The 23,772-nt window shown below is 38.2% G+C and overlaps 2 protein-coding genes across 2 annotated transcripts; one reads left to right on the forward strand and one right to left on the reverse strand.

Moving 5' to 3' along the window:
- Positions 1 to 934: 934 nt before the first annotated feature.
- Positions 935 to 4,629, reverse strand: RPL24 (ribosomal protein L24). The gene is made up of 6 exons (XM_062596513.1): positions 4,538 to 4,629; positions 4,324 to 4,399; positions 3,247 to 3,357; positions 2,080 to 2,216; positions 1,636 to 1,699; positions 935 to 1,062 (listed from the first exon to the last, which is right to left on the reverse strand). Exons 1-6 carry the CDS (start codon positions 4,540 to 4,542, stop codon positions 982 to 984), a joined length of 474 nt encoding a protein of 157 aa, XP_062452497.1. The 5' UTR covers positions 4,543 to 4,629; the 3' UTR covers positions 935 to 981.
- Positions 4,630 to 4,756: 127 nt separating this feature from the next.
- CEP97 (centrosomal protein 97) lies at positions 4,757 to 19,685 on the forward strand. The gene is made up of 11 exons (XM_062596457.1): positions 4,757 to 4,954; positions 7,208 to 7,350; positions 9,512 to 9,670; positions 10,118 to 10,219; positions 10,763 to 10,876; positions 11,738 to 11,904; positions 13,266 to 13,430; positions 15,129 to 15,262; positions 15,735 to 16,494; positions 17,184 to 17,259; positions 17,977 to 19,685. The coding sequence occupies exons 1-11, from the start codon at positions 4,891 to 4,893 to the stop codon at positions 18,691 to 18,693; spliced, it is 2,601 nt and encodes an 866-aa protein (XP_062452441.1). The 5' UTR covers positions 4,757 to 4,890; the 3' UTR covers positions 18,694 to 19,685.
- Positions 19,686 to 23,772: the final 4,087 nt, after the last annotated feature.

Below are 23,772 nucleotides of genomic sequence, written 5' to 3' on the forward strand. Positions count from 1 at the left end.
ACCCGTGTTTGCATACTAGAAGTTAAATACAAACCTTAACAGGTTTGAAGTAAATGCCTGCTGTCAGCTCCACATGGAGGCTAGTATCAGTGTTGTATTGAGTGGTGCTAATTAGACCATACTTCCAGAAAAAAAAATGGCCCTTCTGAGCTGAACATCTCACTTAGCTTAATAAATGCCTAGGGAAAGAGTGCAAGACAGGACCTTTATAGTTATCCTCTTCCTGATGAAGGCTTCCAACAATCAATGGTTTTGTTACCTACTGACACAGGAGTTGCATCTTAATCTTTGTGTTTAACAGTCATGTGATACATGAAACCATGCATTCCTTTTCTGAACCCATTTCACTTTTTGCCTCTGCAACACCTCACAGCCATGCATTCCATAATCTAAGTGCACTAACTTTTTTCTAAGTCACTTGCAAACACAGGGTGCTGCTTCATGCACCTTTCAGGTCAAGAGTTCTATAAAGCAAACTAAATGATTTATCCTGAAACAATTCACTGCATTCCAACAAACAGTCACAGATTTATGTAGTCAAGCTTCTGGTTCAGAAATTAAGAATTGTCACCTAAATTTAGTACAGTAATAGTTCCTCACATTTCCAGAAGGAGTAACATTAATAATCATCAGAGCCTTAGAACTTTTTTAATGCCACTGGACATAGATACAGAGCTAAGTTAGTATTCATGCTGTTTTGTCCTTCAAACAAAACCTGTTCCTCGTATCTCAGCTAGATCTTCCTTGCCACCTGGGTCACTGCATCCATTTAAAGACTTACTGTCTTCTGGTACAGCATATCCTCTGAGAAACCCCATTATTTTATGGCAAGAAGCTGTTTCCTTTTTCAGTCTGTGAAAGCAGACATAGTTATTTCTTAGATTAACTCTTCAGCATCACACACACACAGCTGAACAGAACATGGTACAAACTATGAAAGTTAGTCAGGTGTTTATTCAGCACAGCTAACAGTTTGGCAAATTAGCGCTTTCCACCAACACGAGGAGCAGAAACTTTCACTGGTTTCACAATCTTCTGCTTAGGCGCTGCCTTTGTGGGAGCCTGTAAAGAAGCATTAAAATATGAGTAAAGGGATGCAATTAATGGCATTCCTGAAAGTCTCTCTACTTCACTCTTAATTACATCACCTAATTTCTGTCAAGAACCTTAAGATATTCACATCATATCAGAATAATGTTAGCAGATTGTTACCACACGTATCACTGTACACCTCCAACACATACAAGGCAAGTAACATACTGTTACTTGTTGCTAAGTTAGAAGTAGTAAGTACACCCTAGCTCTCATCAATGTATTATTACAAAGTCCTTAGCTAGCTGGAGGTGTCACATCTGCTTACACAAGCTTTTAGCTATCAAATCTCTCTCAAATGGCCTCTAGTAAAGCAGTGCTTTTAGAGCAATTCTCTGAGAAGTTCATTCTATTCAGCTTTCATGCGTATTTAACTTTAGTACAAAAATTTTCAGCATGCTTCCAGATCAAAAGGGATAGAAAAATACTTCTTCCAAAAGCAAATGGGAGCTTCCAGTTAAGCACTCCAACAGTGGTTGTTGTTACAACATGGCATATTCCAAACAGACACTTCATGATTTCTATTCAACTACTCTGTCTTACCTTTGCAGCAGAAACAGCTGTTTTCTTGGTTGCCTGTTTAGCCTTCTTGGCTTCTTTTGCAGCCCTGTTAATTGAGGGTAAAAAGATTAAATTATTCATGCCTGCACTTTTTTTTTTTTTTTTTTTTTTTTGTCTCATATGATTTTCGGGAGGTTTCACAGTTAAGGAACACATCATTTCAGGTTTATCCTCTGCATTCAGTACCTCTGGAAAGATTATTACAAAGACAACAGAACTAGGTGCAACAAAAGCAGTATTTCCACAAAGGGAGAGGGAGAAACCCCTCTGCTGATACCGTTTGTTGGCAAAGTATGCTGCTCTAGAGAAAGCCACCCAACAAAAGCTTTTAAAACATGAACTTCATCTAGAGTTTAAAGTTCTTCTAGAAAAAGCATTTATAATCATTGAAATGCCTGACATAGCTCCAGTTACCCAATTTCTTACCTAATAGCCTGCTCTCTCTGTGCCTTTCGTACTTCAGGCTTCTGATTTCTTTTAGCCATAATCTCAGCTAAAGATGCACCAGTAATAGCCCTTTGAAACTTAACAGCACGGCGTGTGCGCTTCTTCTGTATTTCTTCCTAAAGTGGCAGAAGATGAAGACAGACAATTAGCATCACAAGACACAACCAAAAGGCTAAAGACAAATAAAGGAACAAGTTGCCATTAAAATTGAAGCCATTACAAAACTATACAGAAGTAGCAATATTATACCTCGCTTTGAAAGTAACTTTAATTTCTGTATTTGCCAAAGCAAACTACTAGCTACCAATGAAAAATGTACTTTCCTTTGTAGAATACATTTTAAAAAAAAAGAAACACTTCAGAAAGAAATGCCAAAGCTCACCCTTGTGTAACCCTCAGAAAAAGGGGAAAGGGGAAAAAGAGAAAAAGACAGGTTTGATAGAATCCTCCAAAGAGAATACAGTATTTCCCACCTGTTTTAAGTGGTATCACAGTGCTGGACAGTAGTATAAATTATCAAACATCAATTTTCTTTCTCTTAACTGGTAGAAGCTTTGACTTGCACACACATAACAGCCTTTCTAGATGTGCATTTATTACGCAAATTCAGGTAAGAACAGTGAAAAATACATAGGTAAGCTCTACAACTAAGTTGTAGCCCAAATTTTTCAAGAAGGTATGCAAACACTTCCCTCACCCTTTACTTCCCAGAGTATTTGCTTGAAAGTATGATCTAACAATCAATGCTCTGTGCTACCACCACTCTAAGTTTACAAGTCCAAACGATTGAACTTCACAAGTTAAACAGCATTACTCATCTTTTGTAGTTTTTTTTTTAATCATATGCCATTAATACAAGTGTTCAAAGCTACTGAACCTACTGGGGTTCTGAATGGGCCCTCAAAAGCTGCTGTAATACAGATGCAGTACTTCTGTTGAACTGTTGCTTTATATTCATATTTAGTCTATATGGCTGTAACCATATAGACTCATATAAAGGCACTCACATTTGCAACATAACCAGAATGAACACTGGTCAGTAATATAGATCATGCAAACCTTGAAGTTACCTCTATTCCAATCAGACCAGTGACTACATTTTTCAGTGGGAATATTTTAGAGCAGTGTTGGTTGCTGCATACTTACTGACTGTCCTTTCTTGTGTTTACGCCTATACAGAACAGTCCAATTAATTTGACGGGGGTTTCTCTTGGAAAGGAATGCAGACTCACATTTTGCATTCAAGAACTGAAAAACCTGAGAAAGGAAATATTTTATATAAGCTTTGTTTTTATGAAAAGCATTTGTAGAATTTAAATTCACATATCAAGTAACTAACTCATTGTTCTTCATCACTGACTTTTTTATTTCTTTATAGCACACAGCACTCTTCCCAGCCAACTCTGTATTTTAAAGCATTCATTTTAATGAAGTATTCATTTTAATGGAAAGTGCAGAAATATTAAGCCATTTCATTTTATAATGAAAAGAATAAATGATACCTGATGTGTCATTTTTTCACAGCACAGTGAAACTTTTTTTTTTTTTTTTTTTTTTTTTGAGAAAAAGCTCAAATTACTACTTGCCTCCAATTGTGCACGGTAGTCCTGGTACTGTGAACAGTCATATCTAACATCATGTTTATCAAGTGTCTGTTCTTAAACTGTGCAGTTCTTGTATATGTAACTGAATCAAATAAGGAACATCTGAAGACCAATACTGCACCCAAGTCCTCCTTGGAATTCAGCCTGTTAGTTACTGTTACAGTTTAAGAATAACACTAAGCAGAACAATTTATTATAAGCTATACAGTTCAAATCAAAGTTTAAACACGTTCCCAGGAGAGCATCTGAAATTTCAGTTAGTCCACTTAGCCCTCAGTCTGCAGGATAGTCTCTGCATCAAGACGACTCTACTGGATATCGAAATATCAGGTCTTCACAGCTATCAATATAGTACCCGGGCGGCCCGGAAGGGCTCTGCTCACTGCTTTATCCCAGGGACCCGCATCCAGCAAACCGCAGCGGGTCGCTGCTCGCCCCCGCGGTTCCGGCACTAGCCGCGCTACCTCTCCGCGGCGCCCCCTCGCGCCCCGCACGGGCCGGGCCGGGCCGGCTCCCAGGACGGCCGTGGCGCCTGCCCGCCCGCCGACTGAGGCGGAGCGACGCAGAGGCCCGACCGGCACGGCACGGCACGGCACCCACCCCCCCCCGCGCCCCTCACCTTGCCGTCGGTGCGGGCGTAGCGGCGCCCGTGGCCCGGGTAGATCTTGTACCCGCTGAAGCTGCACAGCTCGACCCTGCGCGGGAAAGAAGGGTTAGCGGGGACCGCGGGTCAGCCCCGGGAAAGGGCGCCGCCCCCCCGGGTCCATCCCCCGCGGCCGATGGCGGCGGATGCCCCGGCGGCGGCGGCAGGACGCAGCCGCCCCGGCCCTTACTTCATGATGGCAGCAGCTACGAGGCGGGCGGCAGCCGAGGCGAAGAGGAAGAGAGCATCATGGGAAAAGGCGTTCTAAAGCGCGCGCGCGGCATGCCGGGAGGCGCCCGCCGCGCCCGCGTCACGCGGCCGCCTCCTTCCCGCGGGGCGGGGCCGCCGGCGAGGGACGCTCGGCGCCTCTCCTTTTTCTGTGATATTCGCCTAAAATTGTCCGGGACGGCGCCGGGCGGCCCCGCATGCCGCGTCGCTCATCTTAAAAAAAAAAAAAAAAGAAAATTTTCTACTCGCGGGTCAAGGCAGCCAATCGGCGTCCAGCGCCCGGTTGCCTGGCGTCGTTGCCGCTAAGCGGGAAGTATGGCGGCGCCAGGAGCAGCGGCGGCGGCAGCGAGGGCCGAGGCTCTCTCGCCAGATGCGGGGGGTAAGGGAGGCGCGGAGGCGCGAGGTTCGCCGGGGCTGGGCAGCCGCCACGGAGCGGGCGCGGGGCGCGCGGAGGGGCTTTGCTCGGGTGGCCGGTGCGCGCCGTTGTGCGAGCGGGGCGCGCGGCGCACTCTGGGAGCTGTAGTGCGGCGGGCGGGCGGCGGCTCGCGGCGGGGCGCGCGGGGAGCGCGGCGCTCGGACTACGAGTCCCGAGAGCCCCTGCGGCGGGCGTCGACCGCGGGCACCTCTTCCCCTGGCGGGGCAGGGCGGGGAGGCGGCGGTAGCGAGGGGCTCGCTGCGAAGCCCCCAAGGCTCCGGGAGAAGCCGGGGCCGCAGCCGAACGCTTTGTTCTTAAGCGAGAAACATGCGGTACTTTTTCCCTGAACGTGCAAAGGCGAAGTGTGGTGGCTGCTGCTCGTACTGCTCCCTAGGCGGTGCTGCCCTTCAGAGCTCGGTGGGTTGTTGGGAACTCGAGAAGCAATGAAATGTAACGGGTCACCAGAGATGCTTTTTGAAAAAAGTGTAATCCCAACCTGACAAATTGGTGTGCCAAAAATGCGTCTCTCCATGCTTAGCATAACTAAACAACACATGCACACCGTAAGAATCTTCCTATATAGTACCCGTGCTGGGTACAAGATCAGTGTTCTTAAAATAGGCTGCTCTAAAAGGCAGGCAGGACTACTGAGCAGATAGTAAGGAATAAACAAACACGAGAATGGTTTACGGGGAAAGGGTGCAAAATACAGAGCAGAGGGTAGACTTAACGGAAATAATTATTCTCAGATAGCATTATCATATGCACCCAGTGGTTGAAGTTCCCTATAGATGGCAACTCTTTTAACTCTCTATATTAACAGTTCTTGGCTGGAACATTTTACTGTCTGTTCCACTGATTAAAAGATATGCAGGCATATTTATAATTTGCTTCCACCCAAACATTACCTGTGCTGTAGCATGGCTGTATGAATGGATTCTTTGTTCTGACTTCTCACTAGCTATGTTGCTGCAATATGTAGCATTTAGCCTGCCAGTGGAATTGGGAGAGACAAGCACCAAAATCCTGAGGCTATATGCACTGAAGGATTTGGACATTGAAGTCTTGGAGTGGAGTCACTGGCTCAGAATTAGATGCATTCTCTACATAATAAAATAGTTATATATATCAGATAAGGATTTGCAGCAGCCAAACTGCTAAAAGGAGACATGCCTTAAAATAGCTGGCAGAAAATTTTAAAGAGAGTGTGTTGAACTTGAATTCAAAACTTAAATTCAACATAAGAAATGAACTTAAATCATCTACATTGTGGTAACAGAGATGTGTCAGACTTGATCTGAAACCTTCTATTTGAGCTTGCCTAGATGGCACTGTCAAAACTGGAGCAAAGTAATATTTTTTTTTTTCTCTGAGACAGAGAAAAGGGAAAAAGGAAATTGTAGGCTTTTATTCAGAATGATATTCTTTATCATTCATGATATGGAGGCTAATGTTCAGGTTTTTCTTCAAGCTGTCACATGGATATTTCACATTTCCAAGTTAAATGCCCTAATCTTTGAATGTTTTGGTAGAGCATTTAATGGCACTCTCTAGGAAAGTGAAATTTGTAGGTGTGCATCCTCATCAGGTTTCCCATGTTCTAACTAACCAAGGAGTGGATGCTACCTGCTCCTTTTCCAGACCTCCTCTCTTTTTCCAGACCTCCTTCTCCTTCTCTCTCTCTCTCTTTCTCTCTCTTTTTTTTTTTTTTTTTTAACAGATATGGTTGCTATTGTGCATGGAGTGTGATCTTACAGATGTGTACGGGGCATGTTCTGACTTTGCCTACTCAGAGCAGGAATTGAGATAGAGTGCCTCTATTCAGATACATAGAGGTCAAACTGCTCAAAACATGAAAACTTTGAGAAATTAAAAAAAATTAGGTGTCTATGAAGCTTTCACTTTAGATGTTTAAATTTTGGTCTTCTTCCCACTTCAGAGACTCTGGCTGTTATTTATGTGCCAAGGCTGTACTGGATTTCTTTAGTGGAACAGGGACTGGAATCTACATCACTCAGTAATTCTATCAGTTATTCTTATATATTTGGTCTGAAATAATGAATTTGTTTCAGTTTTACTAATACAAATGAACTTCTTTCTACATAAATTATCTGTAGGCATTCTAAAACAAATCTTTTTATCTTACTTTGCATTTTCAATGCATGTTCTCATATATGAAGTGCTGAGGATTTTTTGTTTTGTTTTTTTTCTTCCAAGGCTTGGTAGTTAATTGGTCGGGTCAAGGGTTGCAAAAACTGGGTCCAACCTTACCCTGTGATCCTGATACTCATACTCTGATTCTGGATAAAAACCAGATAATTAAATTGGAACACCTGGAAAAATGCAGGAACCTGATGCAGGTCAGTGTTACTTGACTTGAATTTGATATGAAATAATGCAACTGTGATGCCAATTAAAATGTTTCTGCTTTAAGGCTGCATTTTGTATTTTTAAATTAGTTAGCAGTTACTGTCTTCATAGAAAAATAAATAATGCTAACTAAAATAGAAAGCTGTGTTTTCTGTGTATCCCTACAGTTGACAGTAGTGTAAGTTGTTTCCCTGGTTACCTAGGTAACCGAAAGTACGCTCAATAAATCCTTACTGGGTTGGGAGAAGAGGAATACTTAAAAAAGCCACTGACAGTCCTCATTCAGACACTTGTTTGCTTTTGAATACTTGATTTTTATAATGCTAGACATAATTTCATCTTTGTTTAAGTCTAAATATGCAGACGTGGATACATACTCTTTGGGTTTCTGAATCTTCACAGAGGAGGATTAGTAGCTGTAATTTGCAGAAAGACAAATTGCAAATGTTTAAGTGACTTAAAATGTTTCATAAAGTGTCACTCTAGAAAGAGGACCTCCACCTGTGGTGCTGTATCCTCTCACCAGGGTCTGGCTTCCTCCTGTGTTCGCATGCTTTGCAACTTAATCCTCTTCAATTTCCTCTTCTCTTCCTATGTAATTTGGTTTTGTTTTACTGTTTTTCCAAATAAGTTTTTGTTGTCTGTTTATAAAAAAGAAATAAATTCTTTTTTATAAAAGCCATTGTAAAAGCTTTCTCATACCACTTTCAGGTTATTCCTAAAATGTTAGATTTAGGATAGATCTGGGCAATGTAATCCATGATCAAGTAAATGTATGCACATATCTGTATATGTGTGTGTGTATAAGCATAAAGACTTAAAAATGCACACTTACTAGAATGTACCTTTTGATAACTCTTGGAATGTGGTGCATGTTAATTTTAATTGACAGAAAGTGGTGGAAAGAAGCCCTTTGGAATAGGATGAAATACAAATAGCAGATACAAAAATGTGAAATAGGAGGGTTCTGTGTCGTTGTGTTAACCTGTTGAATATAAAAGCCCTCGTGTTGCTAGTGCTTATACTTAATGACAATACTAGCAACAGTCCATTGAAATTCATGAGGCTGGTAATGGTAGCAGTATTAAGCATATTCATGATGCTTGCAAAAATCGGAGTATAGTCCAGCAGAGACAAAGCTGTACAAATCCAAATAGTTGTCACTGAAAGTGCCTCTAGGTAGACATGAAGAAGTTACCTGAATAGTTTCTAGAGCCAGGCTAAACTGAGGTAGGAGAAGTGAGTTTTGTAGCAATTTCCACCCAGCCCTCCTCTCTCTTTTCACCCTGGGCAACCTGATAATTCTGTTAATGTAGGAGCTTATTAAATTTTAGTTTATACTTTTGTTTAGCCATCAAAAAAGTAATTCTGAGGTTCTCTGTTCTGCATTTGAAATACACCATCAATTTTATTAGACTTACTGTGCATTTGCAGTTCCAAGTAAGTTCAATAGAATGAATCTGAAGATGTTCTTAAATAACATTAAATAAATGGAAAAGCTTAAACTTGCATAACTGATACACAGGATTGATTGAAACAAAGCAGTTATAATAATTTTATTGTGTAGTGTTTGCATGTTTAATGTCTAGCAGTATATTTATTGTAGACTTCCTCTTCTGAATTCTTGATTGCTAGTGCTAATGTCTGCTAAGTCAGGACTTATAGGTTCATCCTTAACTAGTTTGTGTTTTACAATTCTGTTACCGCTTAGCAAAAAATGAGTTCTGCTAACTGGTTTTCTGAGATTGATGTAAAATGTATTTCATCTTCTGCCATGCTGGCAGGTTGACAGTAAGTATGACTTCACAAATGACACAACAATTTGAGAAATGACTTGGCAATTCGATTAAAAAACTTACTTAATATGAAACAATTCCTCATAAATTTTCTTTCTTTTGTCAGCTAATGCTAGGAGGATTCCTCTAAGTTTGCAGCATGAATTGTGAAGACAACTTTCATTGATTAGTAACTCATTTCCTGGCTCTTGCCATTTCTTGTGCCTCGGTTACTATTTGCATGAAATTTGAAAATACAGATGGAAACTATTTCTGTTGGAGGGGATTTTTAGCCACTAAAAATAGAAGCTGGACCATTGTGTCTGTAGAGCTTAATAGTTGAAACTGTTTCTTTTGTTTGTGTGTCAATCTGCAGCTATCTGTAGCCAACAATCGTTTGGTACGAATGATGGGTGTAGCAAAACTGACTAAGCTCCGGGTGTTAAATTTGCCTCATAACAGTATTGGGTATGTGGAAGGGCTGAAGGATCTGGTGCACCTGGAATGGCTGAACTTGGCAGGAAATAACCTGAAGGTAAAGTATTTAGCCTTTTTACATTTTTCCAGAATATATCGTGGTGGAAATTTGGAGAATGCTGGGAAGAATATTTTTACAAGGTTTTATTCTGTTCCACTTCAAATAAATCTGAGGGTTTTTTCTGTTTCTAATGGGAACAAAAATTAAAGCTTTGTGTCTGCTAGTATAGGAAATATAGGACAAGTATAGGACAAGAATTGTCTAGGGTGGAAAAAAAAGTGATTTAATGTCAAAATGTAATGAGAATTGGAAAATTGTCCCAAAATAGAAGAGAAGTCGTCTCTTTAAAAGCAAACGATGTAGAAATACAGTTAAATTCATTTGTTTTTTGAATTACTTGTCCAGTATTTTTAGCTTCTATAATGATTTCTAAATGTTGATACCTATTTCTGTTTAATGACTAAGCAAGAGTTACTGTAATCGACTCTCTTTTTTCTTAAATAGGCCATTGAACAAATCAATTGCTGTCTATCTCTTCAGCATCTTGATTTATCAGACAACAACATATCTCAGTTAGGAGATCTCTCCAAGCTTATATCTCTAAAGGTAGATACTATTTATATCTGTTTTTGTGGCACTCTTTACAAAAATAAATTTACTTGGAAAATTGCTGCATGGAAAAGCATTAATTATTCAAATGCCAGCACTTAAAGCACTTTCAGTTAATCACCATAACTTCTGCATGGAAGAATTAAGAATTCCTTCCTATGTTTTCAAGATGCAGAAACTGATAAAGTGATTCATGTGTGGTCACTATGATTTTGACCAATATAGATTGTGAGATCTTATTCCTAGCTGTCAGTTGTCCTGATCCATGACTTAGGACAAGAGAAAGCGTATGATGATAACTCTTTCACCATTAATTCATATAGAAAAAATATTTCTAAATCTATGTTTTGTAACTTTGTATGTACTTTAATTCTACATGTTATGATAATAAAATTTTTCTTTAAAATATAAAAATGAATTTTTCCTCACTGGAATAAGCAGAAAAAATGTTTTGATGACACCATGATTCTTCTGTTTGGTGTATATTCTGCACATTAATCAAACAGGCATACATTTCATCATTAAATTCTTATTTTATAGACTCTATTGCTGCATGGAAATATTATAACCTCACTTCGTACTGCCCCTGTTTGCCTACCTCAGAATCTGACTGTTTTTTCTTTGGCAGAAAATGAAATCAGAGACTTAAATGAGGTAAGGCGTAGAAGATATGTTGCCTTGTCTTTAGGTAGACTGAAGGGAGACAGTTGGATAATTCTTTTAATGTAAAAAGTGGCAAGGGTGTAAGTAAAATGGGCTTTCTTCTTTGAAATAACCCATGCTTATCCTTGAAATGAACTCTTTTTTATTATTCTTCAGAGATGTCAGAAATACAATCTGAAAATTAAATTCATAGAATACTTTTCATGATTGCCTAGAGACTGAAAACTGAGCTGATAAGCTGCAGGCAGCCCCTGCAGCAGCTAATCTGCTTAGAACAAAGGTTTAAAATACACTTGTTGCAGCTGAACTTTTGGGGCTCATGTCTTGTTTTATCTCTTTACCAAGAACACGTAAGAGAAACATATATTCTGGCTGTGGTTTTGGGAAGCAGTGGTGCTAGTGTTTTAAATAAGTAGTAGCCAAAATTGTCAGGCTTGCATGCTGGAAGAACATCTTATTTTTATGATAGATTTTTCTCTTTAGAATAGAGCAGTGTTTCTCAGCTTTTTGGTGTGCATTTGTTTTGTCAACATCTCCATGCCTGCTGTAGTGAGTGTATGAAGTAGTAGAAATGTTACAGTTTTCTATACATCATGCCAACACCTACATTTTAAGAGAAGCTAATACTTTCCAAGGGCTGTAGCAGTTACAGGAGAATTAATAGGAAAATAGCAATAGTTGATAGTTGCGCCTTTAAAAATACTCATGTTCAACAGGCAAATGGGATTTTCAGTGTATTTGTAATTATATTATTTTGTGTGGGATGTTTAGCCATAAGCAGCAGAAATGTGGTACGTTCTGTAAGCATTCAGTCATTCTCTTCAGTTAACAAAGATACTACATTTTCTACAGGTTTCTTTCCTGGCTTCTCTTCCTCAATTGGAACAATTGTCTGTTATGAACAATCCTTGTGTGATGGCCACACCTTCGATCCCTGGCTTTGACTATCGGCCATATATTGTCAGCTGGTGTCTGAACCTTAAAGTTCTTGATGGATATGTGATATCTCAGAAGGAAAGGTAACATTATGTTTTTAAATCCTTAAAAGTATTGAATGCAGTTTGGCTAAACTGAAGTTCTGTTTTTATATAATAAAAAATGGAAACGTGCAAATGACATGAAATAGTATTTGTCTTGCTAATACCCATATGAGATATAGCCCAATTAACATTATTGCTTTTGTGAGATTTTTTCATCTGTTACACTGGAATTATTCTGTAAAAATACAAGTTTGTTTAAGCAGAAATATAAAGTTAAAGGATATTTTATTACTAGACTCAAAGAAATACTTTAACAAATTGGTATCAAGTTATCAGCAGTCTGTTATCCCTTCCAAGCTTACAACCTCTCTGACTCTTCAGATTGAGGAAAATCAGCAGATATTAAAAGTACTGTTTTGGGGAAGGCTCAAACGTACTCTCTGATAAAGTATCTGACTTGCTTGCCTGTTTTTAGATCTGGGATGTCCTTTATCAATTAGTTAAATTTCATTTGGCTTACATGACTTCTTACTAAAGCATTATATCACTACAGTGATATGTATGTACTGACATACATATACTACAGTGTATGTATGTCAGTACAGATGTCGTCTTAAAATTCTTGACATTAAAACAGTCCAACTATATAAATTTTTCCAGAAAATATCCACATTATCCAGCATAAACACGTTCTAGTCCAACACATGAACAGAGTCCAAGATGTACTGCCCTATTTTCCCAATTAATAGAAGTTAAATTAAAGACTTAACTTTTTGGTTAAATACAAAGAATTCCTGTTTCTATTTCACCATCTAACAAAGTTCACAACTCACCTGCCTGTAAGATACCTACAAAAAATGTTTATGACCAATGCTCTCTGATTAGTTCAATAGCAAGATATAAAAATAGCTCTCTCTCTGGGGTTTTCTGTATTAGGTCACATTTTGAACACTTAAGTTACGGATGGGTTATATTAAATGTTCCCAAGCTGAAGAATATTTCACTTAGAATCAGGTTTTAGTTATTGAATACTCTCAGTATAAGATTTGCTCTCTATGGCTGTTCTGCATGTATATATGAACTTTTCCATTTCTGTGAATGTTTTTGTGGTACATTCATTCACACAAATGTGTATTCAGTGCTCAAAGACACATGTAGATAAAGCAGAGGCTGCTCAGTGTTTCTCGGAGGTCTTTTCTTTTTTAACTCTCTTTGTGTGAAGAATCCTTTACTCACTGTGCTGGTAATGAAAATCACAGACCCTCTTGGTACTGCTCGTGTTCCAAGTTTAGGTTAGAGTTGTAGATTAGCTGTTAGGTGCCAACGAGAAGAAGAGTAATCAAAGGAAAGTTAGGATTTTTGTGAGAGGTATTAATGATGATCCTTTTTCTCCTTGCCAGTTTGAAGGCAGAATGGCTCTACAGTCAAGGTAAAGGAAGATCATATCGGCCTGGACAGCATGTTCAGCTAGTCCAGTACTTAGCTACTGTTTGTCCTCTTATATCTACATATGGTCTTCAGACTGAAGAGGATGCCAAACTGGAAAAAATTTTGAGTAAGCAAAGGTGAGAACTTTTTGTTTCTCCATTGTTAGAAAGCTTACTTGGAAACATAATTATATGTATCATTTTGTGTTGGATAAAATAGCATTTCCTGTTAAATATTTAAAGCAACATTGAGGGCTGGAGATGGGGAAAAGAGCAAGGTCACAAGATGTAGCCTGGTGGTGACTGAGAAACAAGACAGCATCGGAGAACATTTTGCTGCTTACTGGGCCATCTAGAGGCAAATTCTTTATTTTTCAATCTGTGCTCTATCAGAGGAAAAGGGATTTGTGGTAGGGCTATGTTTAAAATAAAATACCTAACATACTGAGACTTATACCATGCAAAAAAAAGTGAGGAAAACTTGAAAAAAATACCTGAAATTAACTTATGTTCTTACTGTAAATTAAGACCATTGTGGTATGCTGCATGAATAGCCACTTTTGTGGTGTTAGTGTGTTCTTTTGTTTGTTTTCGGTTAAGATTGTCCTTTGAGAGATACTGTTCTTGATGATGCACTTGGCAGGCTCTATACAAGTCCCAAATGTCTGGCCTCTGTTAGCAGAGGCCACTGTGGAGCCTACTGGTTCTGGCAGCAGTGGCTGTTTGGCTAAGGTCTGCTCAAGTAAATTAAGGGAGTTATAGTGCTGCACTGTCTTCCCATTAAAAGATGAACTAATTGAGATTGAAAAACAGATGCTTAAAAGGCACCCTTTTTCTCCAGGAGCGCTATTGACAACCTTTTGTGCAGAAAGGTCAGGGCAGGAGACTCAACTCAAGGGAGCAAGCTAGACAGGTGGCATAGTCTGGGTAGAAAGTTTGGCAATGGAAGTGTTGGGGTTACAGCAGACTGGCATCTCATCCAAGAGGACTGGCCTTGGGAGCATCTAGAAGAAGAGGAAGTTGCTGCGTGCATTGTCAGCATGGGTGGATATCTAGGGGGAAGTTGTAAAAAGTGTTGGGACAATTTCAAGGAGAAAGATGGAAATTTTATCATCTGTTTATGTTCTTATTATACTAAGTGCTGTGACATTGACATCATGCTCCTGGGAAGAATTCAGAAAGTTGGCTTGCAAGTTATGACTTTTTAAAAAGTTATCGTTGTTAAGGCAGTTGGGTTTTCTGACATCTACCGCGTGATTTTTCAGTTTATCTGAGTTGAAACTGTCTCCATGTTTTGTCAGATTATAGAGGATGATTGTATGCTTGCAGTAATATTCTCTTTGTCAATTAGTATTAGAATTTTGTCCCCCAAGTAACAGGGACACCCTTTCCTTGATTCAGTTATTTTCAAATATAGAATACTCTCCCTCCATTACTCAAACTCGTCTATACATACAAGCATAGTGTATCCTACAACAGACACTTAAAATATCTGCATACCTTGCTTGTGCATACAACTACTTTATAGTTATCAGTCTATAGTCAGAATTGCATGCCAGATTCTTCTTCTTTTCTGATGCATGTACTTGTAAGAAGGAGAAAGGAGCAAGAAGAAGGGGAACAGGAGCAACCTAAAATGCCTGAGAACTGTGGCAAGAAGCCAAGTTATGCAAGTCCCTATTTTGTAAGTGGTCCTGTTAGTATGTCGTAGGTGTAGAGATCTCTCTAACTAGCCTCTTGGAATGATTTGATCAAATAAAAGTAGTATCTTTTAGATGCCTTCTGTGTCAAAAAAGTTTAAAAGAAATACAAAATCTATTGGAACTCTGTGCTTAGGCTCCACCAGAGGCAGTTGATGCATCAAAACCAAAACGAAGGACCGCCTACATCTTCCGCTCCCAACAAAGCACTGACAGTTACATGTGAACACAGCACTCCGGCCCAGCCACCACAGATAGTTCTTGAAAGTGGTAAGATGCAAATATTGACCTGTTTTCTAACTTGGGGAAGTAAACAAAATATTTTTTGAAGATAGTTAACCTTGTGGAGAGAATTCCAAAACAAAGCTCTTTATTAATTATTATTAATATTTATTTATTTAAAGTTAGTTATTAGTTTGGGGAGATTTTGAACTGAAGGAATACTTTGTTTTCTAACAATATATCACTTATTCATATCTTGAAATGCTAACAAGATTATTCATTAGGCAATAAATGAAAGCCAGTAAGCTAGTAAGTTGCTACTTTGACTGTTGCATCTGATTAAAGTGTAATTTCTCTGGAAAGGCTGTGATAAATAATTATTATCCCTACTGTTACATAGATTCTAATTATTAGCTTTTTAAGTCTTATTTAAAACAAGTATGAATCTCTGTGTATTAAAATAGGGTATGTTATTGAAATACCATGCCATTTTTTTTAATATGGCTTCCTGCCTGTCTAGAACCTGTCATTCAGAAGAATTCTTGGGTTGGACCAAGTGCAAATGATGATCATTCCTATGCAGTAAAGAACACTTTTCCTCTTGAAAGAAGTTGTCGCAAGGAGCTGTGCCTTGAAGATATACAGACTGATGAGGATAAACTAAACAGCAGCCTTCTATCCTCAGAGTCTACGTTTATGCCGGTTGCTTCAGGATTGTCTCCACTGTCCCCTACTAGAGACCTGAAACTACATGGAATCAGTTTGGACCTAGAGGAAGATGGCAATACAGTAATTGAATCTGTGAAAGATATTAATAGAGAAGAACAAACTCACAAGCAAGAAGAAGCTTTTTGGGTTACACGAGAGCACTTCAACAAAACAGCGGAAAGTATGGAAACTGAAGAGACTATTAAAGAGAGTAAGTTGTTGTCGTCTCCTGGTCCGGTAACAGCTAACCTGACTGCTAATAGGTGCAGCAGTTCAGCATCCTGTGAAGATCACATTCTGTGTAACCACCCCAGCACATCACTACATGCTGAGTCAATAGTTAGAACTCTTTGTTCTGACCAGATGGCAGAAAAAAATTCTGATTTGTTAGCTGGTGTTAATGAAGGTGCAGCTGAGCTGCAACGAATGACTAAAGCAGCTACAAAGCTGCAAGCCTGCTGGAGAGGATTCTACACAAGGAACTACCATCCTCGAGCCAAGGAAGTACGGTATGAAATTCGACTAAGCAGAATGCAGGAACACATCGTTTGCTTAACTGATGAAATAAAAAAGTAAGTTGAGGTTTTGCTGTGTATTTTCAACTCTAAATGAATATAACCAGTCTTTCAGAATAGGTCTAAACTGGTCTTGCACACAGTAGCTCCTAGTACTAGGAATATGAAAATGTGGTTACAGCAGAGCATCAGTTCCTGTAAGATATGCATGAACATGCACATAACTTCTCATCTTCTCAGTGTGTCCTTTATGAATGAGTTGAGTTAGAAGAAATATTTCTATTCTTCTAGTTCCAGGACTTGGGTATTTCAGTGCGTAATCAAAATAACAGTTGTAAAGTGTGACTTTTTAACTTATTTTTTTTTTGACTTGTCTTCTGGAAATTAGAGAGCCTGTAAATTAAATTTCAGTTTTAAGAGTTATTCTACTGTCTCTGATGAGAGGGATTCTCTCTGCCATGCATGATACAATTTTAAAATGTGATTCTATTCTTGGTTCTGTTTTTTGATCGTATGTATCCATATTTGGAGATCATTATAAATTGAGAAACTTGATAAGATATCAGTTGAGGATTTAGTTAATATTGGATGTTGATGACAAGACAAATTACAGTAGTGGCGAAATGTTTGGCTCTGCGCTATCAATGAGCTGTATGTGAGCAGGTATTCTTTATGTAGACTTGTTGGTCTCATTACCCAAATGTTGCTTACTTAAGCTGCATATCTTTGGACATGTGTTTTTGTAGACTAAGAAAAGAAAGAGAGGAAGACAAGATTCAAAGGCTTGTACAGGAGGAGGCAGTCAGATTTCTTTGGAACCAGGTAAATAACTTTAGTCCTCTTAATTTTTGTACTTACAGATGAATTCAGAAAACATTTCATTCTGCAGATACTGAGGTGACAATGAATATGGTTTGTCCTTTCAGTGATAACCTCGGTAGCTTATTAGGATGTAACTGCCATATTGTTTGCTTTATTAGTATTCTGGAGAAAAAGAGCAGTAAACACAATAAACTGTTGGTGTTGCTAAATGCTAAAATGTAGCTTGGAATGAGAAGGACAAAATGCAAGGAAAGCTAAATAAGCATAGTAGATCTGTGAGGAATAATATGATTGCTAGATGCCCACAAAGTGCCAAGCTGTGTTGTCTGTGGACAACTCGGTTCTAAAGCAGAAAAGTTATTAATACATCTTTTAACAAGCTCTTCTTCCAAAACCCAGGCAGATTGCTTTCTTAAACAAGGATTATTCCATAAACATGCTGCATCTTTTCCTTTTTTAGAGCAGATTCCTTTTTTTCTTCATGTACTTGAACTGGAAGACTTGTGTCATTGTTGGGCACCTAATTTGTTTTAAAACCTGTTATTTAACAGTGGGAAGAGTGTATTTTCCTTTCTTTAAGGTATTACAGACTTTCTGATTGTTCACTTAATCTTAAATTTTATACCAGAACTTTGTTGCTGATTACAAAAAATCCTTCAGAAATCAAAGTACTTTTCATATTGTGTTATATAATGATATCCTCTCTGTCCTTTACAGGTTAAATCCCTTCAACAATGGCAGCTTTCAGTGACCCAAAATTTAGGTGCTACTTTGCAACCTGGAGTCCCTTCAGCCAATACTTTTTGTCCTTCTGAACCATCTCTTCGATCATCCACACTTCAGCAAGAAACCTCGACAGATGTTAGTTCTGCTTGGTTAATTCCAGCTAGTGATGCTCCTCAGGAAAAATCTGTACTGCAGTTCCCAGATTCTGGTTTTCATTCATCTGTAGCTGATCAAACTCTTGCAAGTGACTTGTGTAGCTCTGAAAAGAGTTTTACAGAAAGAGCTGAAAGTTCTCTTTCTATGGAAACAGTCAAACAGTGTGGCAGTTCTGTTTCAGATTATCCTTCCGATGTAGAGGATGGCCAGGGGGAACACGGGGAAAGTAAAGATTGCTCTACTAGTGAGCAGGACAACAGTCTTCTACAACAATATTTGAAATCTGTTCAGCAGCTGGAAGAGGCTGATGATGGAACAAATTGTGATGGTGGAACAGAGGGTAGTGACCAACAGATTGCTATTTCAACAGAAAACCAAGATTTTTCTTATGATACTGTCTCTGTAGATGTCCCTCAGGGTACACCTTCCCCTGCACAAGGTGAAATTGGTCAGACATCAGAAAGCTACAAACTGAATTCAGAAATAGTAGAAGGGAAGCAAACAGACTGTGATTCTTCATTTCAGATGCTGCATGTTGGCATAGCTGTATAATAAATGCAGTCCTATGAAGGACAAGGGATTCCATTTCATTCTTTTTTTTTCTTTTTGTTTCCTCATTTATACAAAATTTACATTTTTTTGTGTGTGCTGTTTTGGATTTTAGACTTTTGTTACCGATTTATGTTTTAATTAGCGTTTTCTGATCTTGCTGAAGACTGACACTAACTATGCTAACCTCAAATCAGCAAAGCTCTTTGTGGTGGTCATGATGCACTTTATTTTTGCATATCTGAATGATACCTTAATAACTGGGTTCCATGAAATAAATTCTGAAGATCTTGGGGATATTTGCTGTAAACTCAGTTCAATGATTGTGTTAGTGAATCTTTGAATTTTTTTCTAAAAAGCAGGCTTGAGTTCTTACGCTGTGAAAAGAAGGAAACAATGTGGGAAGAAACTGAGCCAGTGTAGACAGTCTGTGTTTGTATGGATACAACCTGAGAAGAAAGATGAAAGTAGTTCTTTCAGACCTTTTGTTGACTTTAACAGGAGTAATTTTGTCAGTGTTTCAAAGATGGGTTTTCTCAAGGCAGTGTTCCAAATCAGTGACTTCTACTTGTCCTTTAGCTCAGGTTGCTGCCAAGCAATTAGGTTAGTTAGAGGCACAGAAACAGACTTAAAGGAGTCTAGCCTGAGGAACTTCAAACAAATTTTGGCCTTTGTTTTCCCTGGGGTTTAATTTTCTTGTTCTTTCTCAGGTAAGACACAAAGTGGAACCAGTAACAGACTTTATTTAATAAAGAGTTTCAAAAGAGCTTGTGAGCTGGGAACATGCTTTTCAGGACTGCAGTGCTGGGTTACACTAGCAGACTTGGTGACATGTAATTGGCCTCCAGAAGGATGCCACTCTCATCTTGGGACTGGGATCTGCATGACTTCTAAGACATCAGTGTGTTTGATGGATCACAACTCCTTCTGTCTTCAGGTATAAATACTAAATGTCATGAGTTAAAACTATTCCTTGTCATTTCTGCTGGGTTTATTGTTTTTTTTTTCCATATGTTCACTAGTTGATGTTCTAATTAGATGCAGATAAAAAGCAGTGTTTCTTGTCCTTTGGTGAATGTGCAAGTTACCCAGGCAATGCTTTCCACTTAAGCTCTAGGCAAGTAATAGGGTTTGTATTTTGCTTAGCCATTGCTATATTCTTTTAATTAAAAATGATCAGTTGTCTTAGTATGCCACAAAAGTGACAAGGGAATTGGTGATGGACATTAGTAAAACAAAAATCAGCTGACCTACAGAAGTAACAACCTCAGTGCTGTATTTTTGTGGTATGAAAGATCAGTGCCTCAACAGTTTGCTTGTGTTAGTTGCTCTGAGGTCAAGAGTGTAATTCATAGAAATGCAAATATGAAGGATCATATCCTAAGTCTCTGAATCCACAGATTTTAACTTTTGGTGCTACTGTGTCATTGAAATCAACTAGTATTTTTTTAAAGCAACTCTTCTGACCATATTACAATATAAAATTGTTTAATTTTTGTAAAAGCCTTGGTTACTGTCTGTTTTGGGTTCTGAGCTGAAATTTACCCCTACTCAAGAGTTTGGCATGAGGCCAGCATAACAAATTCTCAGAAATAGACTTCATTGAAAATGTAAGTGGTCTATTGGACTTCTACCAGCTCTCTCTCTGCCCAGTGGTGAAGTTCACCTTGAAAGAATAAGCTTACCTTTGTAGATACAGTAGTCATCCTCTTTTTCTTTATTTCCTCTGAAAGTTCAAGGAGATTAACTTTGCAGGAGAGTTGTTACTGTAGTCAAGCTGGCATTTGAGTGTTGTTACCACAGATAAGAGCATTAAAAAAAAAAAAAAAACTCCAAGGTGATAGATTTTTAATGTGCTGTCGTTCAAACCCAGCCTACTTTACAGTGTATTTGTGGCATAACAGTATTCATAATTACATCTTAGGGTTTGATTTTGTTGTGCTCTGTAGATACCCAAATTAGCTTGGATATTGGAAATGGTACAGTTGCATTAAGGTTTCACACCATATAATCACACCACACCGTGTGTTGAGAAGTGTGTAGGCTTCGTGGATGTGCCGTTGTCCTCTGAAGGAGATCAAAGTTCTCAACTTTCATTTAAGTTTGCCACTCTTGGAAATCTCTGCAATTTACAGGATTTGGCTCTTTGACTGTCTATCTATTATAATCTCATGTAGCACCTTAAAGAGCCTTTCTTTGTTTTTTTGAGAGAGAAATTATTTCTGTCTGCAACAGTTGTTGAATCAGGCTCTGGAGGCAGCGGTTGGGCAGAAGGAACAATGAGTTCTCTCTCTAGTGGCAGAGTGCTGGATTAGCATGTGTAAGACTAGGAAAAATTGGACTGCTATCTGGATAAAAACTATCACTTACTGAAAATGCTGAGACACTACAAATATTTTGTTATTTTACATTGTACCTCTTTTGCTGCAAAATTAGAGGAGAAACAGTTTCAATGTTGGAAGTGTCAAAGGATGATAATTTGATAAAAGTAATTTTTCAAGGAAGCCTGAGAAGCTTCTTGACATTTTCTCTGTTCATAGGGCTTAAAAAAATAAATGCATGAAGACTTGTTTTAAATAATGCCTGGATCAGCTGTTGGCTTTTCTGACTTGCAGTTTGGTATATCCAAAATTGATTTTGTGAAGATACAGAAAAAAGTGTGCCAACATATACTCAGCTTTATCCTATCACCTTTTGGGAAGCTTTGAAATACAAAAGATCATTTTCTGATGTTGTGAAATATATCTTGCATGTGTAGAAGATCAGTTGCCTAAATATAGCATATAGAAATGATACAGAAAGTTTTGGATTAGTTTTTACAAGGTTAAAAGTAATTAGTTTGTACATACACAAAATATTTTTGTCTCAATCATTAAAAATAAATACAGGGAAAGGGATAATGAGGGTATACATTAGAAAAACACAGAGTTAAATTTGATGTGTGCTTAAAATATGACTTCTTTCAGTCCACACTGAACTCTCAAAGAATCACTTTATGGAAGTATCATAGTTTAATTTATGGTTTAATGTTTATTCTTGCTTGTCTGAATAGGACTTGAAGTAGGTAATGTTTTTCCTTGGATGTGTATACACAACTCCTTTTGGAAATTTCATAAAGGAATCAGAAGGCCTAATATATGAAAATCTATGCCTGTAGCTTTCCTGTTACAAAATACATCTTCAGTACTTCCCTTCTGCAGAGCTTTATATTCAACAGAAGAAAGTGCTTACTGTTTATGGTTATTTGTCAGACAGTTGTCAGCTCTGCCATGAGTACAGTTAAGTGCTTCCTTATTTGCTTCAGTAAAATTAGTCAAGCTTAAATAGAGAGATCAGGCTATCTAAACTGATAAGCCAGCACAACTGGTTTTTGTCCAGAGTGAAATAGTGGGCATGCACACACACGCACGCGCGTGCGCACACACACGCACACAGAGCTTTGTGAGCTAGTGTGTGGCAGAAATGGCTCTGATACGTTCTGAAGGAGGAGACAAAGGGGAAGAGAGAGATGCATTTACGTTTTTTTTGTTGTTGCTTTTAGGTTTAGCCTTTATTGATGATAATATCAACTCTGTTATGATTAGTAGTTCTTTTTTTTTTTTTCTCACAATTGTGTTATGGTTTACAGATGTCTCACTCTTCCATGTAATCAAGCATGCAGTTTTTCTACGTGTTTCTCTGTATGTAGAATTTGATAGACATTGTGGAGATAATAGTTTGAAAAAAAAAATAGAAGACTATCATGCAAGAAAGCCTGTTAACATTTTATATTTCAATTTCTTTTTTTTTTTTTTTTTTTTTTTTTTGTTTTTTTAAGGTACGAGGAGGACAGTGAGTCCTCTGTATGTTAGATAACCTTTCAAAAGAAAAAAAAACCAAGAAAATGCCTCATTAATGCAAATAGGTACATTTATTTTTCTGCTTTCTTCCATGAAGTGTGTTCAATGGTCACAACTCTATTCTTCCTGCCTAAAACTGTCATTTAAATGATTGGGAGATTTAGCTGCTCAATGGATGCAGCAAACCTAACATATTACCATGGTGACTATGCCATATGGTGCTATTTTATAAACAAAGTAAGCATGTGTTGGAAGGACGGGATTTATAAAAGGTACAGAACATTGGCCTAAGTCTGCTTTTGTTTCCTTAAAGGAAGCAGATCCTAGTTGTGTGCTTATGAACTGACTGTATAAATTGAGATTTTATCATATTTACATCTTCAAAAGAGTTCTTATTATCACAGACCAAGAAGGCATTAAGACTGCAAATTTGATTTTGTTGCTTCTAAAATCAAATAGCTTTCTGCAAATATTTGTGGAAGTCCTTGTTAAACTAAACTGTGGAAGTCTAAGAGTTTTATTTATAGTTAAGTTCCTTAAATAAACAACCCCAAACTCTACTGCATGCATGCAACAACTTAAATAATGCACTTACAAACCAGTCTGTCTATATATATTAAAAAAAAAACAGGTTGTGTTTTGAGGGTTTTTTCCCCCTGAAATAATGTTGTATGTCATTGAGCTTGCAAGTTGTTCCTGATTTTTATGAATTTGTATATATTGTCTGAAGAATTCCAAGTTTTATTTCTAATTGTAGCAGGTTGTTTGAGGAGCAAAAATGAAAGATACATTCCTCTGAGACTACTTGGGTATATTTTACTGGACTTGAAGTTATAGTGTGTCTCTCACGAATGACGGTTTTTCCTGAGAGGATAGAATCATAGCATTTAGTGGAGACTCGCTGAATGACAACAAAATGTAAAAATGGTCAGTTTTCCTATTTTTAACTAGTGGAAAAGACTCTTTTTTTTTCCTTGTTATAGTAACTTTTTTGGTTTCTTTTTTTTTTTTTTTTTTTTTTTTTTTTTTTTTTTTTCTTGAGGACTGTGCCACCCAAATAAATGAACATCAAGCTCTGCTAAAATATTTCAAAAAGTCTTATTTTGTAGTTACAGGTTATTTTCCCAGTGTGGCTTTCCAGGACAAGTTATTGCAAAAAAAGTCACTTTTTTCTAGATGCCTGCCTTGATAGTCAGGACTTTTTGGGTCTATTTTTAAATGCTCTCTTTGTTCTGATAATAGA

Source organism: Rhea pennata, chromosome 1 (genome assembly GCF_028389875.1).
Source record: "Rhea pennata isolate bPtePen1 chromosome 1, bPtePen1.pri, whole genome shotgun sequence".
Lineage (NCBI taxonomy): Eukaryota > Metazoa > Chordata > Aves > Rheiformes > Rheidae > Rhea > Rhea pennata.